The sequence below is a fragment of the Pelophylax lessonae genome (assembly GCF_965119305.1).
Source record: "Pelophylax lessonae genome assembly, chromosome: 1".
Taxonomy (NCBI): Eukaryota; Metazoa; Chordata; class Amphibia; order Anura; family Ranidae; genus Pelophylax; species Pelophylax lessonae.
The window spans coordinates 96,881,721-96,900,535 of NC_138768.1; the positions used below are offsets into that span (position 1 = coordinate 96,881,721).

Sequence of the window (18,815 nt, forward strand, 5' to 3'; positions counted from 1 at the left end):
AAGGTGACTGCACCACAAAGGCATGCTTGCTAAAAACTCCAAATACATGTACTATACTTGCCTTATGAGACCCCCCAGGCTAGCATTTATCATGTCATTTCCTATGCTATACCAGATCTTCTCCTTTGCTTTTACCTGATTTGTACTGTTTACAAGGGTATTATTTCTATTGTAAGAATTGCTTTTATATTGCACATGCATATGGCTGCATATAGCAAACCCGGTCTAAACACAGTGGAATATACAGTATTTTTCTTTTCTGTGATACTAATTTTGCAGTAATTTTAGGAGATATCTATTGTATGATGGGGTTTGTGTTTTTTTTAGGCTTTTATGGGTTAGGATTTTTGACGTTTGCACTTCTTTATATGATAATACATTTTTGTTATGCTGTTATTTAAGGTGCTGCCTTTTTCTATGGGGGTTGTTTCCTCTATTCAGTTTGGTGTTGGGCTATGCCCAGTATGTGTTTGCCAGGAAACCTCCCTGGGGTAATGTACATAGGTATTTATATGTGCATTTTTTTTTTTTTTTGGGCCATCCACAGAACCTAAACCTTATTCCAAAATGGCTTAGTGAAAACTACTCTAATGGCCTCAAATGACATGATTAGCTGGGAGTTGTTGGAGGGCAAGACCATGTTAGACTTGAATGTTAAAATTTTAATCTAACATACATTTCCTAAAAAATAATTCCATCAAAGCAAAGACAAAACCAATTTTGGGTGGACTGTCCGAATAAACCCACATAGGTATGAGCAACTCTTGAAGTAAAAAGCAAAATATCTGTGCGTTTGGAAGATGGAAATTTTATTTAAAACTCACATGGATACAAAAATAAAATGCAGTTTAAAAATAAAAAAAATAATATCTCAGTTAAAGGGAACCTGTGAAGATAGCGACATGGGAACTACCATTACTGACATGTTTTTACGATGCAGGCTCCAGGGCTGTCATCCAGAACCTAGTTTTATTACTGGTTTACTAACCAGTGGCTAAGTGGTTGACACTTCGGTCTAGTAGTACTAGGGTTGTTGGTTTGAATTCCAACCATGACACTGCCTGCCTGGAGTTTGCATGTTCTCCCTTTCCCTGTGTGTTTCCTCCTATACATAAAAGACATGCTGGTAGGTAAACTGGTCCTAGTATATGTATGAATGTGAATGAGTATATATGAATGTGAGTTATAGACCTTAGATTGTAAGCTCCTTGAGGGTAGGGACTGATGTGAATGTGCAATATATATGTAAAGAGCTGTGTACATTCACAGTGCTATATACTTTAGATACCTATAATAATAAGTAAAATAACCCTGGAAAAAGCATACAGGGTTTACTAAGAAGTGGCTGTAAAAGCATGTTTGGCACATTAAAATCCTATTGAAGATAATTTTATTAGCTGCGTAAGTTAGTATGAAGAGCTTTTTATAGGTAGATCATTGTAGCTCACCATGTAACTATGAATATGTGTTTTTTTTTTCCATGTATTTTCAGTCATCGTTCCAAGCACTGGAGTTGGTAACAAGAGCAAAACTTGAAACATCCAACCCTGAATTATTTCTTGTCAGCAATGATGATTTACTGGTAAGAACCTTAAAATGGCAAACACCCTTAAATGATGACCGACAATCAAAATATATTAAACTATGCATCTGACATCAATAAAATATTTTTCTCTTTTGTTCATTGATGCACACAGCTCCTGATCTTCTTAACTATTGGGTTATACTGCTCCTTACAGGAGTAGGACACTAGGCAGAAAAAAAGACTGACTACGCCTTTAGGCAGTCCCAGGGAGTATACTCCCCCTCTCTGCTATAGATACTCAATTTTTTTTCTGCCTAGTCAGAAGTAAGGACCTAGTTCCTTGCTGGGATCTTTGGTCCTGGCAATTTTTTTCCCTTTAGATATATTTTTCTATTTTTTTCCTGATCTACAATCAACTGCCGGACTGGGCGAGGGGCTGAATAATCTAGATCCAGTGGTCACCCCAGTCTAGCCAGCGAGCACGTTCGGACCTCAGCTCCGCGCTAGGTCGGCCGCGACACAGCCTCACCAGACGGGGGGTGGCCTTCTAGTTAAACACCTTGTGAGGTCGCATACGGGTTTTGAACTCCGTCGAAGCATTTCTCCTGGCCGAAGCAGTGCCCGCCTGGTTCCTTGTAAAGTAAGTAGCTGTCCCCTCTCTCCCCTTGGAGGGCTTTGGGGTGAACGTGGGCCCCTCGATGGGATGGTGGGATCCCCCTCCTTCTTGTTAGGCACCCACTCTTCTGTGTCTGGTGGTCCTTGAGGGCCATCTAGCCCCCCATCCGCCCTCCCTCCACCGGTACTGGGGTTGTGTGGTTGTCTGGCCAATCTCCTGGGGCTGGGGCAGGGTACTGCACTGGCATGGGGGATAGGGGATTGCGCCGCTGTCAAACGGGCGATCGACTGCGGGGGGGGGGGGGCTGTACCTGGTGGGGGCTTCTGCTACGGCCCCCCTTCTTATCTGTGCCTGTTTCTTATATGTCCTTGTGAGCCTCGTGGTGCCACGGGGCCGCCATTTTGTTGTAGCCCATGTGCTGTAATGCACAGCAGCCGTATTTGTGTAGTCCAGCAGCCATTTTGCGTTAGTCTGGCATTGGAAATAGCAGCGGCCATGACAGTAGAGCCTTTCTGGGTGGCGATTTAGACTGTGGGAGCCCCTCCTCATTCCCTGGTGCCGACTCCTGGGTCTCTTCCTTCCCTGGGCGCCGCACGTAGAGTGCAGATTATCCTGGTGTTGCCGATGCTTGTTCTGTGGGGTGGTGAGTCTGGTGCTGTCCTCTCCCTCTCTGCTGCAGGATGGTGGGGTGCTCTGTTGCTGGTGGCCAGGTGGTGCTGCCAGCGTGGTGGGGGTGTCCCTTAGCAGTGTTTTTGAACTTTTTTGTGGGGATACTCCTATGGGCTCTTGGAGTCCTTGGGGAATTTTTCCCCACCTAATCCCCTCTCAGAGGCAGCGGAGCCCTCTGGGTCCCAACAATCCATTGATGCTCAGACAGCGGTCCTGGAGTCGTTTGTGTCCCGGGAGGAGGTGATTTTTTGGGCAGAGGGCTATCCAAAAGCCCCCCTGCTTTACCCTGCCTCATCTAGCTCCTCAGATCCTGAATCTGATTTGGCTGCCGTGGACGTGGCTCACCCTGCGGGGTCTGGGACCACGCGTCCTGAATTCTTAGATAGTGAGGATGATTCCTCTACACCTGTAGCCGGGTCCGAAAAAGGTACTGGTGGGCGCACTGATTGTAACTGTGCGTAAGACATTAAAAATGGAGGATGGGAGGGCGTGGTGACCGTTCGGCAAGATGGCCGTGTGACTCTAGAGTGCCGTCTGGCTCCCGGGATTAGCTACATCCACTACAGACTCTGATCCTCTGTTTACCTCCTCCCAGCTCTCATCATGCAACCAAACCCCCACAGCTGTGATCGGGATGCATCGGCGCCCTCAGGGCACTATGCCAGTGAGGAAACTGTCCAGCTTGTTCCCATCCACACGTTCTGGGATTCGCCAAGATTGCAGCAGAGACCAAAACTCTGGTGGCGGCCCCAGACCTCTAGCGGCCGCCTCGGCGGTGATTCAGCAAAACGAGAATCTATAAGAACCCCCCCCCCCATTGACCGTTCGGCAAGATGGCCGTGTGACTCTAGAGTGAAAGAAATGCTTCTGTCACTCAGGGCTTTCCTACAATCTGACATACTGTCCTCTCTCTACCACTGCAAGCTTGAACTACAAGAATTAGAGGGCAAAGTGGGTAACATGGAAGATAAAATGTGTGAGGTCACCACCTCTTTTAACACCCTAGAAGACTCAGGGCTTTCCTACAATCTGACATACTGTCCTCTCTCTACCACTGCAAGCTTGAACTACAAGAATTAGAGGGCAAAGTGGGTAACATGGAAGATAAAATGTGTGAGGTCACCACCTCTTTTAACACCCTAGAAGACTCACATACAGACCACCAAAAAGAACTAGCCTCCTTAAAAGCAAAAGTGGCCAAACTAGAGGATAGGTCCCGCCGCAACAATTTAAAATTCAGGGGCCTCCCAGAATCTATAAGAACCCCCCCCCCATTGACCGTTCGGCAAGATGGCCGTGTGACTCTAGAGTGCCGTCTGGCTCCCGGGATTAGCTACATCCACTACAGACTCTGATCCTCTGTTTACCTCCTCCCAGCTCTCATCATGCAACCAAACCCCCACAGCTGTGATCGGGATGCATCGGCGCCCTCAGGGCACTATGCCAGTGAGGAAACTGTCCAGCTTGTTCCCATCCACACGTTCTGGGATTCGCCAAGATTGCGGCAGAGACCAAAACTCTGGTGGCGGCCCCAGACCTCTAGCGGCCGCCTCGGCGGTGATTCAGCAAAACGAGAACCAGAATACAGAACACCTTGCAGACAATCCAAGCTCTGGCCAGTCAACACCATCTCTCCTGAGCCCTGCAAAATCAAAGGCAAGGTGAGACCCCTCTGACAAATGGGGAGAAGAGCCCTCCATGGATGTGAGTACTGACCCTAATAAATCCCACCATGATTCTCTGAGGTCTGACCCTTTTGCTGCCTTTCCTACCACAGGACAGCCAGTATCAGACTCAACACTGAAAGAAATGCTTCTGTCACTCAGGGCTTTCCTACAATCTGACATACTGTCCTCTCTCTACCACTGCAAGCTTGAACTACAAGAATTAGAGGGCAAAGTGGGTAACATGGAAGATAAAATGTGTGAGGTCACCACCTCTTTTAACACCCTAGAAGACTCACATACAGACCACCAAAAAGAACTAGCCTCCTTAAAAGCAAAAGTGGCCAAACTAGAGGATAGGTCCCGCCGCAACAATTTAAAATTCAGGGGCCTCCCAGAATCTATAAGAACCCCCCCCCCCCCCCATTACCTAATTTTGTCCAGAATTTAGAAGTGGTGCCTAACCTCACCTCCACTGACCTAATTATTGATAGGATCCACAGTATTCCAAAACCGTCCTTCCTTCCACCAGAAGTACCCCGTGATGTCCTGCTACGCATACATTTTTTACAGGCCAAAGAAAAAATACTAGAAGCTATTCGTCACACTGACCAACTTCCAACGCAAGCAGCAAATATCCAAGATGCAAACTGAACTCCATTACTAAAACCCTGCAGAAAAACAAACTTGTGTATAAATGGAAATACCCAGCAAAACTGAATGTGACCTATAATGGAAATTATCTAATATCATCACTGGACGAAGGCCTCAAACTCCTTCAAAACTGGGGAATTAATCCTGATGTACAATCATTTACTAGTTCCTCTCATCAACCACCCAAACATCCCTTTTCCGACTGGCAAGTCATATCCAGGAAATACTCATCCTCCTCCTCCCAGATCACCTAAGGCTACCTTACAAAGCCCGGTCCCTGATGGGGAGTACCTTTCACCGTACCCTCTACCCCGCTGATTTAGCAGTATTTACTGCACTTACGGTTCCAGGTGGCTCCTTTCTTTTTACCTGTTGTTCTACTCCCATTGTCTTCGGCAGTTCTCTTCATGTACTCTCAGTTGGTGGCTACCACCAATGTCATCACAATTCCACTCATTATCCCTGCCTGTCATGTTCCAATCAATCTCTTAATAAATATTCTTTTTAGAGCTATTTCCATGTTACGCTATTGTTTTTGCTATCCACTCTGGCTATACAACTACCCCCCCCCCCCCAAATGCTAACAGATCACATTGTGACCTTCCCAAAATCGGGGAAAGACCCAAACTCTCCTTCTAATTTCTGCCCAATTTCCCTTTTAAATGCGGACGTTAAGTTGTATGCTACACTTGTTAAGTTGTAAGCTAAGCCACCCGCCTACTAAATAATTTACCTTCCCTAATTAAACCTGATCAATTCGAATTCATCCGAGGTAGATCAGCAGCTGATGCCACTAAACGCTTGATAAATCTCATTTATCATACAAAGATGACTCGTGCACCCTCACTTCTGCTCTCAATAGATGCTGAAAAAGCATTTGATCGGGTCCACTGGGGCTAAATATCTGCTACATTATCCAAATTCAGTTTCTCAGACTCAATTTTATCCACAATTCTAGCTCTGTATTCCTCCCCATCGGGTCATGTATTTACATCTGGCCTTCTCTCAAAATCCTTCCCCATATGCAATGACACTAGTCAGGGATGCCCATTGAACCCATCAAAATTCAATCTTATGATTGAACCATTGGCAGAGCTAATTAGATCTCACCCCATAGTTCCGGACCTAAATTTATCTGTAGAACCCATACGATCAACCTTTTTGCAGAGGATGTGATCCTTCTCATGACTAAACCCCTGATTTCACTCCCCCTTGCCCATCACGTTTTACAAGAATTTAGTAAGATCCCTTACTACAAAGTAAACTTTGTCTACGCTGGAAGCCGCAAACACCTATTCGTCACATTATCTTATTTATGGGTCGACCAGACCATCCGCTACCTGGGAACCACCCTAACCTCCACTACTGATAAATTACTGGACGCCAACCTTAAACCTTTCATACACACCATAAGAGAAGACAAGCAACGACTTGCAAAGATAGAATTATCTAGGTTGGGAGGCTGGCAGCATTCAAAATGCAAATCCTCCCCAAAATTCTATACATTTTTCGCACAATAGCGATCCCCTTTTCATCACATTACCTTTCTTTATTGAAAACAATATTAAAAACCTTTCTATGGAAAGGCAAAAGAGCTAGGTGCGCTCTTCACCATCTTACTAGACAAAGACAGGTGGGAGGCCTGATTCCACCCGACTTAGAAGATTATTTGTATGCCGCCCAACTTGGTTCCCTCCGCCACTGGTTCTGCACTTCCCAAGACATTCTTTGGTTAGGCATTGAGACCACACTTACACGTTCAGCTAAATTATTTCACCTTCTGCTAGCAGACCCGTGGGCCCTGTTAAACCTCAATAACCTTCCCATACCCACACGCGCCTCAATTATAGCATGGAGAAAACTTACAACCCAATTACTTCAGAGCTTAATTCAACACCCTGCACGTTACCCTTTAAGGGTGTTAGAACTTCTCATCCCTTGGATTTCCCTTAAACATTGGGAAGAAGCAGGTATCCTCTGGGTAGATCAACTTTTTTCTGACAATCTCCCTAAACCCTTGGAATCTCTTCTGACCGAATTAAACCTACCTAAATCTGTCTTCTTTACGTGAAACAGGATTTCCATCTTCATAGCCAAACACCATCCTCCTCCAATAAAATTCCCTGATCATGTTTGGAATTTTTTATCCTCCCCAAATCCTACCCACAAAGTGATCTCCCTGTTTTATAACACTCTACAAAACAAAACATTTTTTGTTAAAACACACACCTTGCTAAAATGGGAGGAAGACCTCCATATATCCTTCTCCGATACTCAATGGAAGATGGCCATTCGTTGCAATTACTCATTGTCCCACTGTATATCACATTAGGAACAAACGCAAAAACTCCTTTACCATTGGTACTTTACGCCTTACCAACTCTCGAAATTTTCCAAGACCCAATCCGCACTTTGCTGAAGAGAGTGCGGACAAATAGGGAACCTCCTCCATTAATTTTGGACCTGTAAAAGCCTCACAAGTTATTGGAAAAAAATGACTATCATCTCGGAAATTACAGGGATCCTGACACAACCTGACCCTGCCCTAACTATTCTCCATTTAGGCATAGAGAGGTTCCCCTGCAACTTAAGAACAATAGTCTTCCATTCCCTGTCAGTCCATTCCTCCTTTCCCTGTCAAGGCGCACTCTACTCGGGCGCTTAGTGCTTTCCATCATCAGGCATCAGTGACGCAATTTTGCAAGGCGTCCACCTGGCAGTCGGTTCACACTTTCACATAATTTTTAAAAAGTGGATGTGTTGACATCTGCGGATGCTTCTTTTGGCCACAAGGTTTTGCAGGCTGCTGTTTAGAGGACCTGGTCGTTTTTGAGAGTGTAATGTTTTTTTTCAGGTGGGCTCCATTTGTTTTTTGGTTGAGCTCCGGTTACCTGGTTGGCTATGGTTTAGCCTTGGGTATTTTTTTCTTGCTGTTCCCACCCCTATAAAGATCAGGAGCTGTGTCTGTCAATGAATGAAAGAGAAATTGGGATTTTTGCCTTATCGTAAAATCCATTTCTCTGATGTTCATTGACAGACACAGCACCCACCCCTCTGTGGATTTGTAATTTTTTTGACACTGCTTGTAACAAAGCTGAGTACTTATAGCATAGAGGGGGAGTATACCCCAGGGACTGCCCATAGGTGGAGTCAGTCTTTTCTTCTGCATAGTTTCCTACTCCTATAGGGGGCAATATAACCCATTGGTTAAGAAGATCAGGAGCTGTGTCCATCAATGAACATCAGAGAAATGGATTTTACGGTAAGACAAAATCCCATTTTTTTTTTAAACAGAAGCAATCTGGTGTCCAGGAGTTATAGGGAACCATTCATTCATTATAGCTGAGCTACTACAACTTTTAGACCTCTCTTTACACCTACCAACACATATGAAAAAAAAATGATTTTTTTTTTTTCTATGCAGAATGTCACAGTGAGCAAAAAGTTGCCATTTTTGCATTGTGGTTTCCTGAAACCCATGTGTGTTGAGATGCACTGTCAATGTGATTGGAGTGCCATTTCATCATGAATGGCAATGCAATGCACAGCAGCACTTATAGTGTGTTTCCAAGTATTGCAAAATCTTTACATCTCACAATTGTATGGGTCAGTTTCCACTCAAAACAGGAACACTGTAGATGTATAAGCACTCCTATTTGAACCATTAGGGCAAGGAAGTGAAGGAGGAATTCAGGAAAGGTATACTGTCCCACTCTATAGATTTTGAATATTTGCATGCTCCAGACTAATTGAAGGATTGTCATCCCTTTCTGGCACCTTAAGGACACCGGTCATAGGAGGATTGAGGCTATCATTACTGAAATGGAAGCTTCCATGTTTCTTTCGTGACTAACATTTTATGGTTTATTTATTAAAAGCAAATAAATAAAATGTTCACTTTGCAAGGGAAGTTGAACTTTGCTAAGGAATTTTCACCAGAGCTTAGTGAATGAGGTGAAACTCGGCTGACATCCTCTATCCAATCATTTTTCTTGTTCAATAATTCTTATTTAATTTTTCAGAGGTAACAGCATGAGTCATAAATGTACAGTGTGATTTCATGACCACAGTTGAGGTACAAACAATCATTAAAGCATAGAAAAAAAATACAGAATTCACTAACTGTTGTGTATATAGTGTATATACTGTACATACACCTTCAAGAAAGTCAGATATGGAAGCACTCAAGTTTGAAGGGATATCCAGCTTGGTTGCAAATGGTAGTCATGCTGGAGTGGAAGGAAAAATGAAAAGTTTGAGGTTGAAGAGAAGCAATAAGAATAAATAAAGAGAGAGAGGGGTTCCAAAGAGCTGGTGTGGGGAATGGTAAGAAGAGAGTTGAATGGGGTGGGGTACTAGGTTATAGATGGCGGCATGTCATAAGTTGTATCATCGCAGTTCCAGTAATCGGCAATTAAAGTTTCTCGGGAAAAATGTTGTAACCCAGGGGTTCCAGATTCACTGGAATTTGACTATAGTGTTCTGCAGTCGGGCTGTCAGTTATTCCTTGATCAGGGTACTCTAGTTTTAACCTCTGAGATGGGGATGTGTATCAACAGCCAGGCTTTTGCCATCCACTCATTTTTAAACTGAAAGTTAGGAATGGGATCCCACTTCTCACTGTCATCCAATCATATTTAAAGTGTTACTAAACCCACAACAGTAAATTCATTAGTAACATCAGTCTGTATTTGCAGTAAAGCATGCTTGTTATACTCACTGTGGTACCAAAGGGGTTAATCCTCCGCATTGTGTAAAAAAGGCTGTTGGATCCTGTCTTATTTGATCCTCCTCTTCTTCAGTCTTCAATCCATCTCCTGATAATACAGAGCCTTTGGTGTCACTCTGCACATGCCCATTTTTGTGTGTTTTGCTAGAGAGTTTTTTTTTTTTCTTGGGAGGGTGCATGTCATCAGCACAGGGCCAATAAGCTCTGTTCAGACGGGGTTCTTGCAGCCTCATTGGACAGTCAGAGTAGAATAAAAACTCCTCCTACAACCTTTAGCCAGACACTGATAGAAGTCACAAGACTGCTAAATACTGCTGCCGAGAAAAGGTATTTAGCAGTTTCGATTTACTACAATAATTGCATTTATGTGTACCGTGGGAGACCAGTTATAGTGTATGCAGAGTCCTGAGTTTAGTAACACTTTAAAGTGGTTCTAAACTCCCCCATTTAGACTTCAGCTCATTGTAATCTGCCTAAACAAAGCAATAGATTGGTACCTGTAAACCATTGCTTACTTGCATAATCTTCCTGTAATCCTTCCTGAAAAATGTTATGACACCATCGCAGCATGCTCCGTTTGTCCGTCAATTCACAGCACGATATGTGTGCCGTTTCAGTAAGAACATCATGCCAGGTCAGAAAACGGCACAGCTATGAAGCCTCGCGATTGTGCCTTTCTCCCCAGCTTCCTCATTTGTGGGCATGGCGAATGTGAACTGTGGAGCTCGGTTGCCGTAGTAATGGCGATTGAGAAAGAGGATTGCAAAGGAGCAAAGTGCGCATGCGTGAGATTTTGGCAAAGGAATACAGTAAGGGCGGAAATTATGTCTGCACGGCGGGCCGACAGAGGCAGATAACATGGCGCAGCCGAGACCAGGAAGCAGCAAAAAATTAACTTCCAAAAAACTGTATTTTATAAACATTTTAAATATTTAATGTGCAATTAATTATTATTGTATGTTCTTTACATACATTCGTAAAAATAGATTTTTACAGCTGAGTTTACTTCCTCCTTCTTTTTTTTTCCTTGCAAATTTCTACGAAAAGTAAAATTTTGCCTTTTGTAGATCATTTGCCTTTTGTAAATCAACCCCAAAGTGTCATAAGGTGATTTTTTTAAAGACTTGAGACTTGTGCCGCTTCAATATTTACTTCTCTTGCAGATTCCACTCACAATATTAAAGCCTGGTGAGAAGTCTGAGGTTCCTATCGGAGTGGTGATTGGAAGTGCGCTAGCTGGATTGCTCTTACTTGCTGCATTAGTGGCTGCTCTGTGGAAGGTATTTTATGTTACGCATTGTCTTTCATGCTATCAAGCCCTGCCCCTGATACAATTAACCCCTTCCCGCCACTTCCTGACCCTTTAAGAGGTTCTAAATGTCGGGAGGTGGAGGTGGGCATCCTGTTCATGTGACCGCTGTGATTGGCAGTCATAGCTGTCACATGATCGAAAAGCTCCCAATCTATACTTGTGATCGAGAGCTTTCTGATCATGTGACCGCCGTGACTGCCAATCACAGCGGTATGCATCGGGAGCTTTCCAGTACCTGTCGGTTACCATGATGAGAGCGTGCAAGAAGCACACTCTTAGCACAGTAATGTGTTTACATAGGGCTGCATACTAGGGATCGACCGATTATCGGCAACTCCGATATATCGGGGGCCAATATGCACTTTCCCCCGATATATATCGGAATCGGCCCAAGGTTACCGATATTGGCGATATTTCAGGAAAGTGCTGTACCGGAGTGATGCCTGCAGCTAGAGGCATTAACCCGGTACCGGCATCCATAATCGTCTTGTAATGACAACCGATGCGGCTGAGAAGCCTCTCGGCTGTCATTACAAGGAGTGGGAGGGGATGTCCCCTCCTCCCGCGGCTCACGGTGGGACAGGAGACCCGGGCATCCTACCTGCACGGCTGCCGAAGACCTGATCAAAGCCACATTCGGCTCCGATCGGGTCTCCATGTAAAAACCCGGAAGTGATGTCATGACATCACTTCCGGGTACTCGGTGCCAAATTAAAATAAATGACAACATTCAAAACAGCCAAACTTGGCGATTTGAATGCTTTAAGTGCAGAGGAGGGGTTTGGGGGTCTTTTAGACCCCCAGATCCCTCCACAAGAGTACCTGTAAAAAAATAAAAAATATATATTTTTTTTTAAATGTCCGAAAATATCGGCAGATATCGGCCGATACCGATATGCGATGACCAGAATATCGGTATCGGCAATAAAAAAACTATATCGGTCGATCACTACATACATGCGGCCTCTCGCCATTAAAGCCCACCCGCTGAGAGGTTGAATTAATGCGTATGGTCTGCAGCAAGTGGTTAAAGCTGAATTCTGGGAAATATATTTTTTGCATATCTATATTGGGCCAGTTTGACTTGATAAAGGTATGCATATCCAATATCAGGAGGGCCACAGGGATGCTGTAAATCATAGTAGGCCATGCTGCATAGATCTTCCAGCTTGTGTGGGAGTAGCTTTCCCTTTGTACACTGACCACACAGGGGTTTGCTAGTATAGCACTACACTGTTTGTGATGTGATCTTTCTTCAATAAAAAAAACATTTGGACGTAATTGAAGATCCTCGTGTGCTGCCGAATATTTACATTTTAGCTTTCCCTTTGCACAATGACCACACAGGGGTTTGTAGGCTTAGCACCTCTGCCATTCATAGAACACCTTGTATATTTTTTAATGAAGGTGGATTGACATCACAGCCCCTCCTCTCCACTATATCCAATCAGAAAATGCATGTTTATGTCTATAATAAGATTTATAGAAACAACGCATTTATAGATCTTTACAAAAGCATTCATTAGAAAATACATTTGACAAGCAATTCCTCCTAATACGTCTTCTTGTGTTTTTTTCTAGCTTGGATTTTTCAAAAGAAAATATGAAAAACTTCAGAAAACTGAAGATGAGATGGCAGAGACTGCTCAACTTAATTAACGGTCACCCTTACCCTTTTTTTCTGTAATAATTGTAATTTCTTGATGAAAATTCTTTTTTTTTTTTTCAAAGTCAGGAAAGTTGTTTTTTCTTTTTTTTTAGATTAAACTGCAGGGCAGTTTTCTGCATAGTCTTTTTTATTATATATCTTGACCTGCTGGACTGGGGATCTTTGCTACAATTTTATGGTTTGAACTGTTAGTTTTTACATAGTTGGACATTTTATGCAGTTGTACATTTTGGTTTACATTTTTTGTATTTGGGAGTTTCACTATTTAGTTTACAAATGTATAGTTGCTTTTATTAGGGGAAATAAGACTACATCAACATTCACATTTATATTATGAAACAATAGTAAACATTAAACTGCTTATTTTAACTTTTTCAGTGATAGGCTCGGTTCACACTGCCGCGACCTGAAAGTTGTGCAACTTACAGTGCGACTTTGGAGCAACTTCAGGGAATACCTGTGTAATCTTCCTATAATGTTGGATCCAAATAACATCAATTAAGATGAGGATCCGACTTGGAGGCATCTTCCATTAAAGCCTATGGGCAAATGTTGGATAGAAGTCCTCCTTGAAGTAGTACAGGAACCTTTTCCAAAGTCTGAGCGACTTCAGTAATGCTAATTAAGACAGCTCTCATTGACTAAAATGGGATTTCACATCTCACACTACTTTGGGTCTCACAAGTCGGATCGAAAGTTGTGGCAGTGTGAACGGATAGAGATGCATTAAAGTAATATTTGTACAGTGTTTTGAGAAATGGTATCCCACTTGCAGAGCAGCATAAAAGTATTACAAATGATTTATCATTACTGGCATACTAGATAGGAACATGTATATATTTAAAGGGCTACGATCACAAAACGATTGCATTTTTGCAGTGTAGTTTATACATATAATATTAGTATTCAGTATATGAATGTCGTTTTTCTATTTTTTTTTTTTTTTACATATTTTTCTCCTTGTTTCCATGCACACCAAACTGACCAGCCAAAGTGACAGGGTTTGAAATAAACTATTAGGCCCCTTTCACACGGAGCAGACTCTATTTTGATCAGCAAGGGATATGTCTGCTGATAAGAGCAGAGCGTGTGGGTGGGTGCATTGTGGTGAGGTGGCCGTAACACACACTCCAGAAGTAAATGAAAAGCTTGTGTTGTAGTCAAGGTTTACAGTTCACAACAACCTGGAGGAAGGCAGCCCAACAGGGAACACTGAGGGATGTCAACGGTGTGTAGAAAAACAGGTCACAGCATCAGGTCAAGTTGACAGCATCTCTCTTGATGGGTGGAAAGTAGCTTGGGCATCTGAACCCAAGCAGGGAGGCTTCCAGAAAGAGTGGCGTATCCCTAGAGTTTTCCTACTCATATGGAACCTTTTCCTATCGCTAATGCTGTCCCTGACAGTCAGATGACTGTCCCTGCACTGTCCACAAACGAAATGCGCATTAAACCCAGGAGCCAGGGTCTTAAATAGACTTTGCCAGACTCAAGATGGCCACCAGTGTCACATGGGCATTCAGCATCCAACCAGATCAATGCCCCAGTAACCCATAGTGTAGTGATCTCCAAACTGCAGCTCAGTTGCCAAATGTTGCCCTTTGCTTGCTTTTATCTGGCCCTTGGGGCACTATTTTATTCACTTACACCAATGATGGGGCACAATTCCTTTCAATGACACCAACAACGGGGCACAGTTCCTACCAATGACACCAAGGACAGGGCACTGTTCCTACCAATGACACCAACAATGGGACACCGTTACTACCAATGACAGGGAACAGTTTTTCCCAATGACAGATACAATATAGCACAATTCCTCTCACTGACACCATAGATGGGGCATTGTTTACTCCCACTAAATCTGGGACATTTTCTACTCACGCTGGCCACAGTCCAGCCCCCCTAAAGTCTGAAGGACAGTAAACTGGCCCTTTGATTACAAAGTTTGGAGACCAATTTAGAGAAACCATAATCCTGACTCCCTCTCCTCCTGCATTGCACTGCAGTCAAGCACCAGCTGCAGGAGATAAAACAGACTGTAATAAGAATTGGCCGCACTCAAAGCTGCATCCAGATTCGGTTTATTGGACGAACATCCCAAGTGTTACAACAGTTTACAGGTAGACGCGTTTCACACACTAACAGGTGTGCTTCATTATTATTAGGTTAGGTATTGTTAGGTATTATTTGGATGTTCGTCCAATAAACCGAATCTGGATGCAGCTTGGAGTGCAGCCAATTCTTTCTTATTATTGTATGCGGAGGCGAGCCGAGGCGGGCACCCGTTAGCATCATTAGGCTTCCTCTTTCTCACCTGGAGCAGTGAGTCTTTCTTTTCTTAAAACAGACTGTACTTGCCTACAAGCTGGGCAGATGACAGGTCCATATCCACACTTGGGGACATAGACAGATCCTGCTCTGCTCCAGAATCCGCTGTCTGTTTACACCTAATTGCCCTCTGATCTGATCCATGTAGACAGAGTGGGACAGATCCCCTTGTTTTTTTTTTTAGCGGACCGGGAAAAGGGTGGGCATACATTGACAAGTCCGTTTACACCCACCAGTCCGTACAGGTGCATTGACCGTATGATCAGGTCTACCTGAAAAACTGACAGATGGACCTGATCTGACCCTTCTTGAAAGGTGCCTCATACTGACAGTGGTGTTCAAAGAGTTGCAGCAACAGTTTTATTTGTAAAACCTGTACCTGTAACCTGTAAAACCGCTGTAATCCCCCTGATAGTCTTATAGTACGTTCCAACCACAGTGTCTTTTTTGCTGGACAGCCTGGTTTTTTTTTGGCAATGTGGAGAAAAGTCATGTAAATAAAAAAAAAAAAAAAAAATGTATATGCATTATACCATCACTACATGTATTTACTTTATAAAGTTATAAAATTCAAATATTTTTAGCAACAGATGTCCTTTAGGATGGAGCACTGGATGTAAATATATAAAAGTAGTATCATCTTCTTATAGGAGTGACTTTAATTGCTGAAAAACAAACATTTTTCTGGTGCTAGTTCTCAACTGCCAACGCATCTGCATCCCATTCCAGCTGATTTATCCTGTGCATATTTATTCCGTCTTAAATAGGCAAATATGACATTATAATAGGCTAAACCCTATGCTCAAGAAAAAAAGTATTTCCGCAGTTAGTGGACATCAGTGGGTCAAATCAAATACTACAGATAAGCTTTATGACTACCAGTTCATTGACCCCTGACCACCACACATATTATATGGCCAAACATATGTGGACACCGCACTAAATTATTGAGTTCAGGTGCTTCCAGGGAAGGGCACTGTTAATATTATAGAAAGACATTAAAACAATCCCATGGCAACAGTGTGAGGAAGGCTCTTCTTTTTGCCAGCCTGACTGTGGCCCCTGTGCACAAAGCCAGGTCCATAAAATTGTGATTTGGTAACTTTGGTGTGAAGGAACTTAGTTGGTCTATGCAGAGTCCTGACCTCAACCCTACTGAATACCATGGGTGCATTCTTCATAATATAAATTAAATGGAAATTTTCACAGTGAGAATAGACTTTTGGAGGTAAACCATTAGATTTGAAATCCTTTAAAGATATAGTATGAGGCTAGTTAGTGACTAAAAATAATCACCTACCCAAATGTAAAATATCAGTCTTATGTGGATTTACCTTTTAGTCAGCTCTCAGCGAACAGTAGTAAGGAGAAGGCACAATGTGTTTTTGCTAGATATACAGTGGGTACGGAAAGTATTCAGACCCCCTTACATTTTTCACTCTTTGTTATATTGCAGCCATTTGCTAAAATCATTTAAGTTCATTCTTCTTCCTCATGAATGTACACATAGCACCCCATACTGACAGAAAAACACAGAATTGTTGACATTGTTGCAGATTTATTAAAAAAGAAAAACTGAAATATCACATGGTCCTAAGTATTCAGACCCTTTGCTCAGTATTTAGTAGAAGCCCCCTTTTGATCTAATACAGCCAGGAGTCTTTTTGGGAAAGATTCAACAAGTCTTTCACACCTGGATTTGGGGATCCTCTGCCATTCCTCCTTGCAGATCCTCTCCAGTTCTGTCAGGTTGGATGGTAAATGTTGGTGGACAGCCATTTTTAGGTCTCTCCAGAGATGCTCAATTGGGTTTAAGTCAGGGCTCTGGCTGGGCCATTCAAGAACAGTCACGGAGTTGTTGTGAAGCCACTCCTTCGTTATTTTAGCTGTGTGCTTAGGGTCATTGTCTTGTTGGAAGGTAAACCTTCGGCCCAGTCTGAGGTCCAGAGCACTCTGGAGAAGGTTTTTGTCCAGGATATCCCTGTACTTGGCCGCATTCATCTTTCCCTCAATCGCAACCAGTCGTCCTGTCCCTGCAGCTGAAAAACACCCCCACAGCATGATGCTGCCACCACCATGCTTCACTGTTGGGACTGTATTGGACAGGTGATGAGCAGTGCCTGGTTTTCTCCACACATACCGCTTAGAATTAAGGCCAAAAAGTTCTATTTTGGTCTCAACAGACCAGAGAATCTTATTTCTCACCATCTTAGAGTCCTTCAGGTGTTTTTTAGCAAACTCCATGCGGGCTTTCATGTGTCTTACACTGAGGAGAGGCTTCCGTCGGGACACTCTGCCATAAAGCCCCGACTGGTGGAGGGCTGCAGTGATGGTTGACTTTCTACAACTTTCTCCCATCTCCTGACTGCATCTCTGGAGCTCAGCCACAGTGATCTTTGGGTTCTTCTTTACCTCTCTCACCAAGGCTCTTCTCCCCCAATAGCTCAGTTTGGCCGGACGGCCAGCTCTAGGAAGGGTTCTGGTCGTCCCAAACGTCTTCCATTTGAGGATTATGGAGGCCACTGTGCTCTTAGGAACCTTAAGTGCAGCAGAAATCTTTTTGTAACCTTGGCCAGATCTGTGCCTTGCCACAATTCTGTCTCTGAGCTCTTCAGGCAGTTCCTTTGACCTCATGATTCTCATTTGCTCTGACATGCATTGTGATCTGGAAGGTCTTATATAGACAGGTGTGTGGCTTTCCTAATCAAGTCCAATCAGTATAATCAAACACAGCTGGACTCAAATGAAGGTGTAGAACCATCTCAAGGATGATCAGAAGAAATGGAAAGCACCTGAGTTAAATATACGAGTGTCACAGCAAAGGGTCTGAATACTTAGGACCATGTGATATTTCAGTTTTTCTTTTTTAATAAATCTGCAACAATGTCAACAATTCTGTGTTTTTCTGTCAGTATGGGGTGCTATGTGTACATTCATGAGGAAGAAGAATGAACCGAAATGATTTTAGCAAATGGCTGCAATATAACAAAGAGTGAAAAATTTAAGGGGGTCTGAATACTTTTTGTACCCACTGTACATTCACTAACCCTATGGATTCTTGTGCAATGTAACTCCAATCTGTATACAATTTAATGGCTACATCTTTGAGCATAGCATACAAAGGCCAACAAAAGTAGAGACTTTCAGTGCAATAGCTACAATTATATTTTTTTATAATAAGAATTTTAAAACATAAAATGAACAGGTTAATAAAGGGATTGTTTTTATCCAATATATTTTGCTCTTACTTTGGTATGAATGGAAAACTTTAACACAGTTTTTAAATATAAATACAAAAAAAAAATTGTTTTACGGTAACAGATAATGTATATTTTACAGCCTATTTTTATATGACAAATTTAATTTGCTATGGACTGTTTTTAGGACTGTAGATTAAGTTACTGGTTTTTGGGATTCTTTTTTTTTTATTTCCCTTGTACATGATTGGGTGATTAAAGGATATTTTCATCTTTTGTAAAAAATAAATAAGTAAATCACACATGATTTTGCAGGTAAAAAGTGTGTTTATTATTTTTACACTGCAGCCTGAAAAGCATTGTAATGCTTTACAGGCTGCAGTGTAAGTGTCGGGTCACACTTATGCGATGCAGGAAGGCTGCGAATTCGCTGCCTGTTCCGGCATCGCAAA

At 42.8% G+C, this 18,815-nt stretch overlaps 1 protein-coding gene across 1 annotated transcript in view; it reads left to right on the forward strand.

Annotated features, from left to right (window-relative positions):
• Positions 1-12,879, forward strand: part of ITGA2 (integrin subunit alpha 2) — a 216,199-nt gene extending 203,320 nt beyond the window's left edge. Inside the window, exons 28-30 of the mRNA XM_082258852.1 lie at positions 1,493-1,582; positions 11,021-11,137; positions 12,751-12,879. Coding sequence (XP_082114978.1) covers positions 1,493-1,582; positions 11,021-11,137; positions 12,751-12,828 — 285 coding nt within the window. The 3' untranslated portion in view covers positions 12,829-12,879. The remainder of the gene's footprint in view (positions 1-1,492; positions 1,583-11,020; positions 11,138-12,750) is intronic.
• Positions 12,880-18,815: the final 5,936 nt, after the last annotated feature.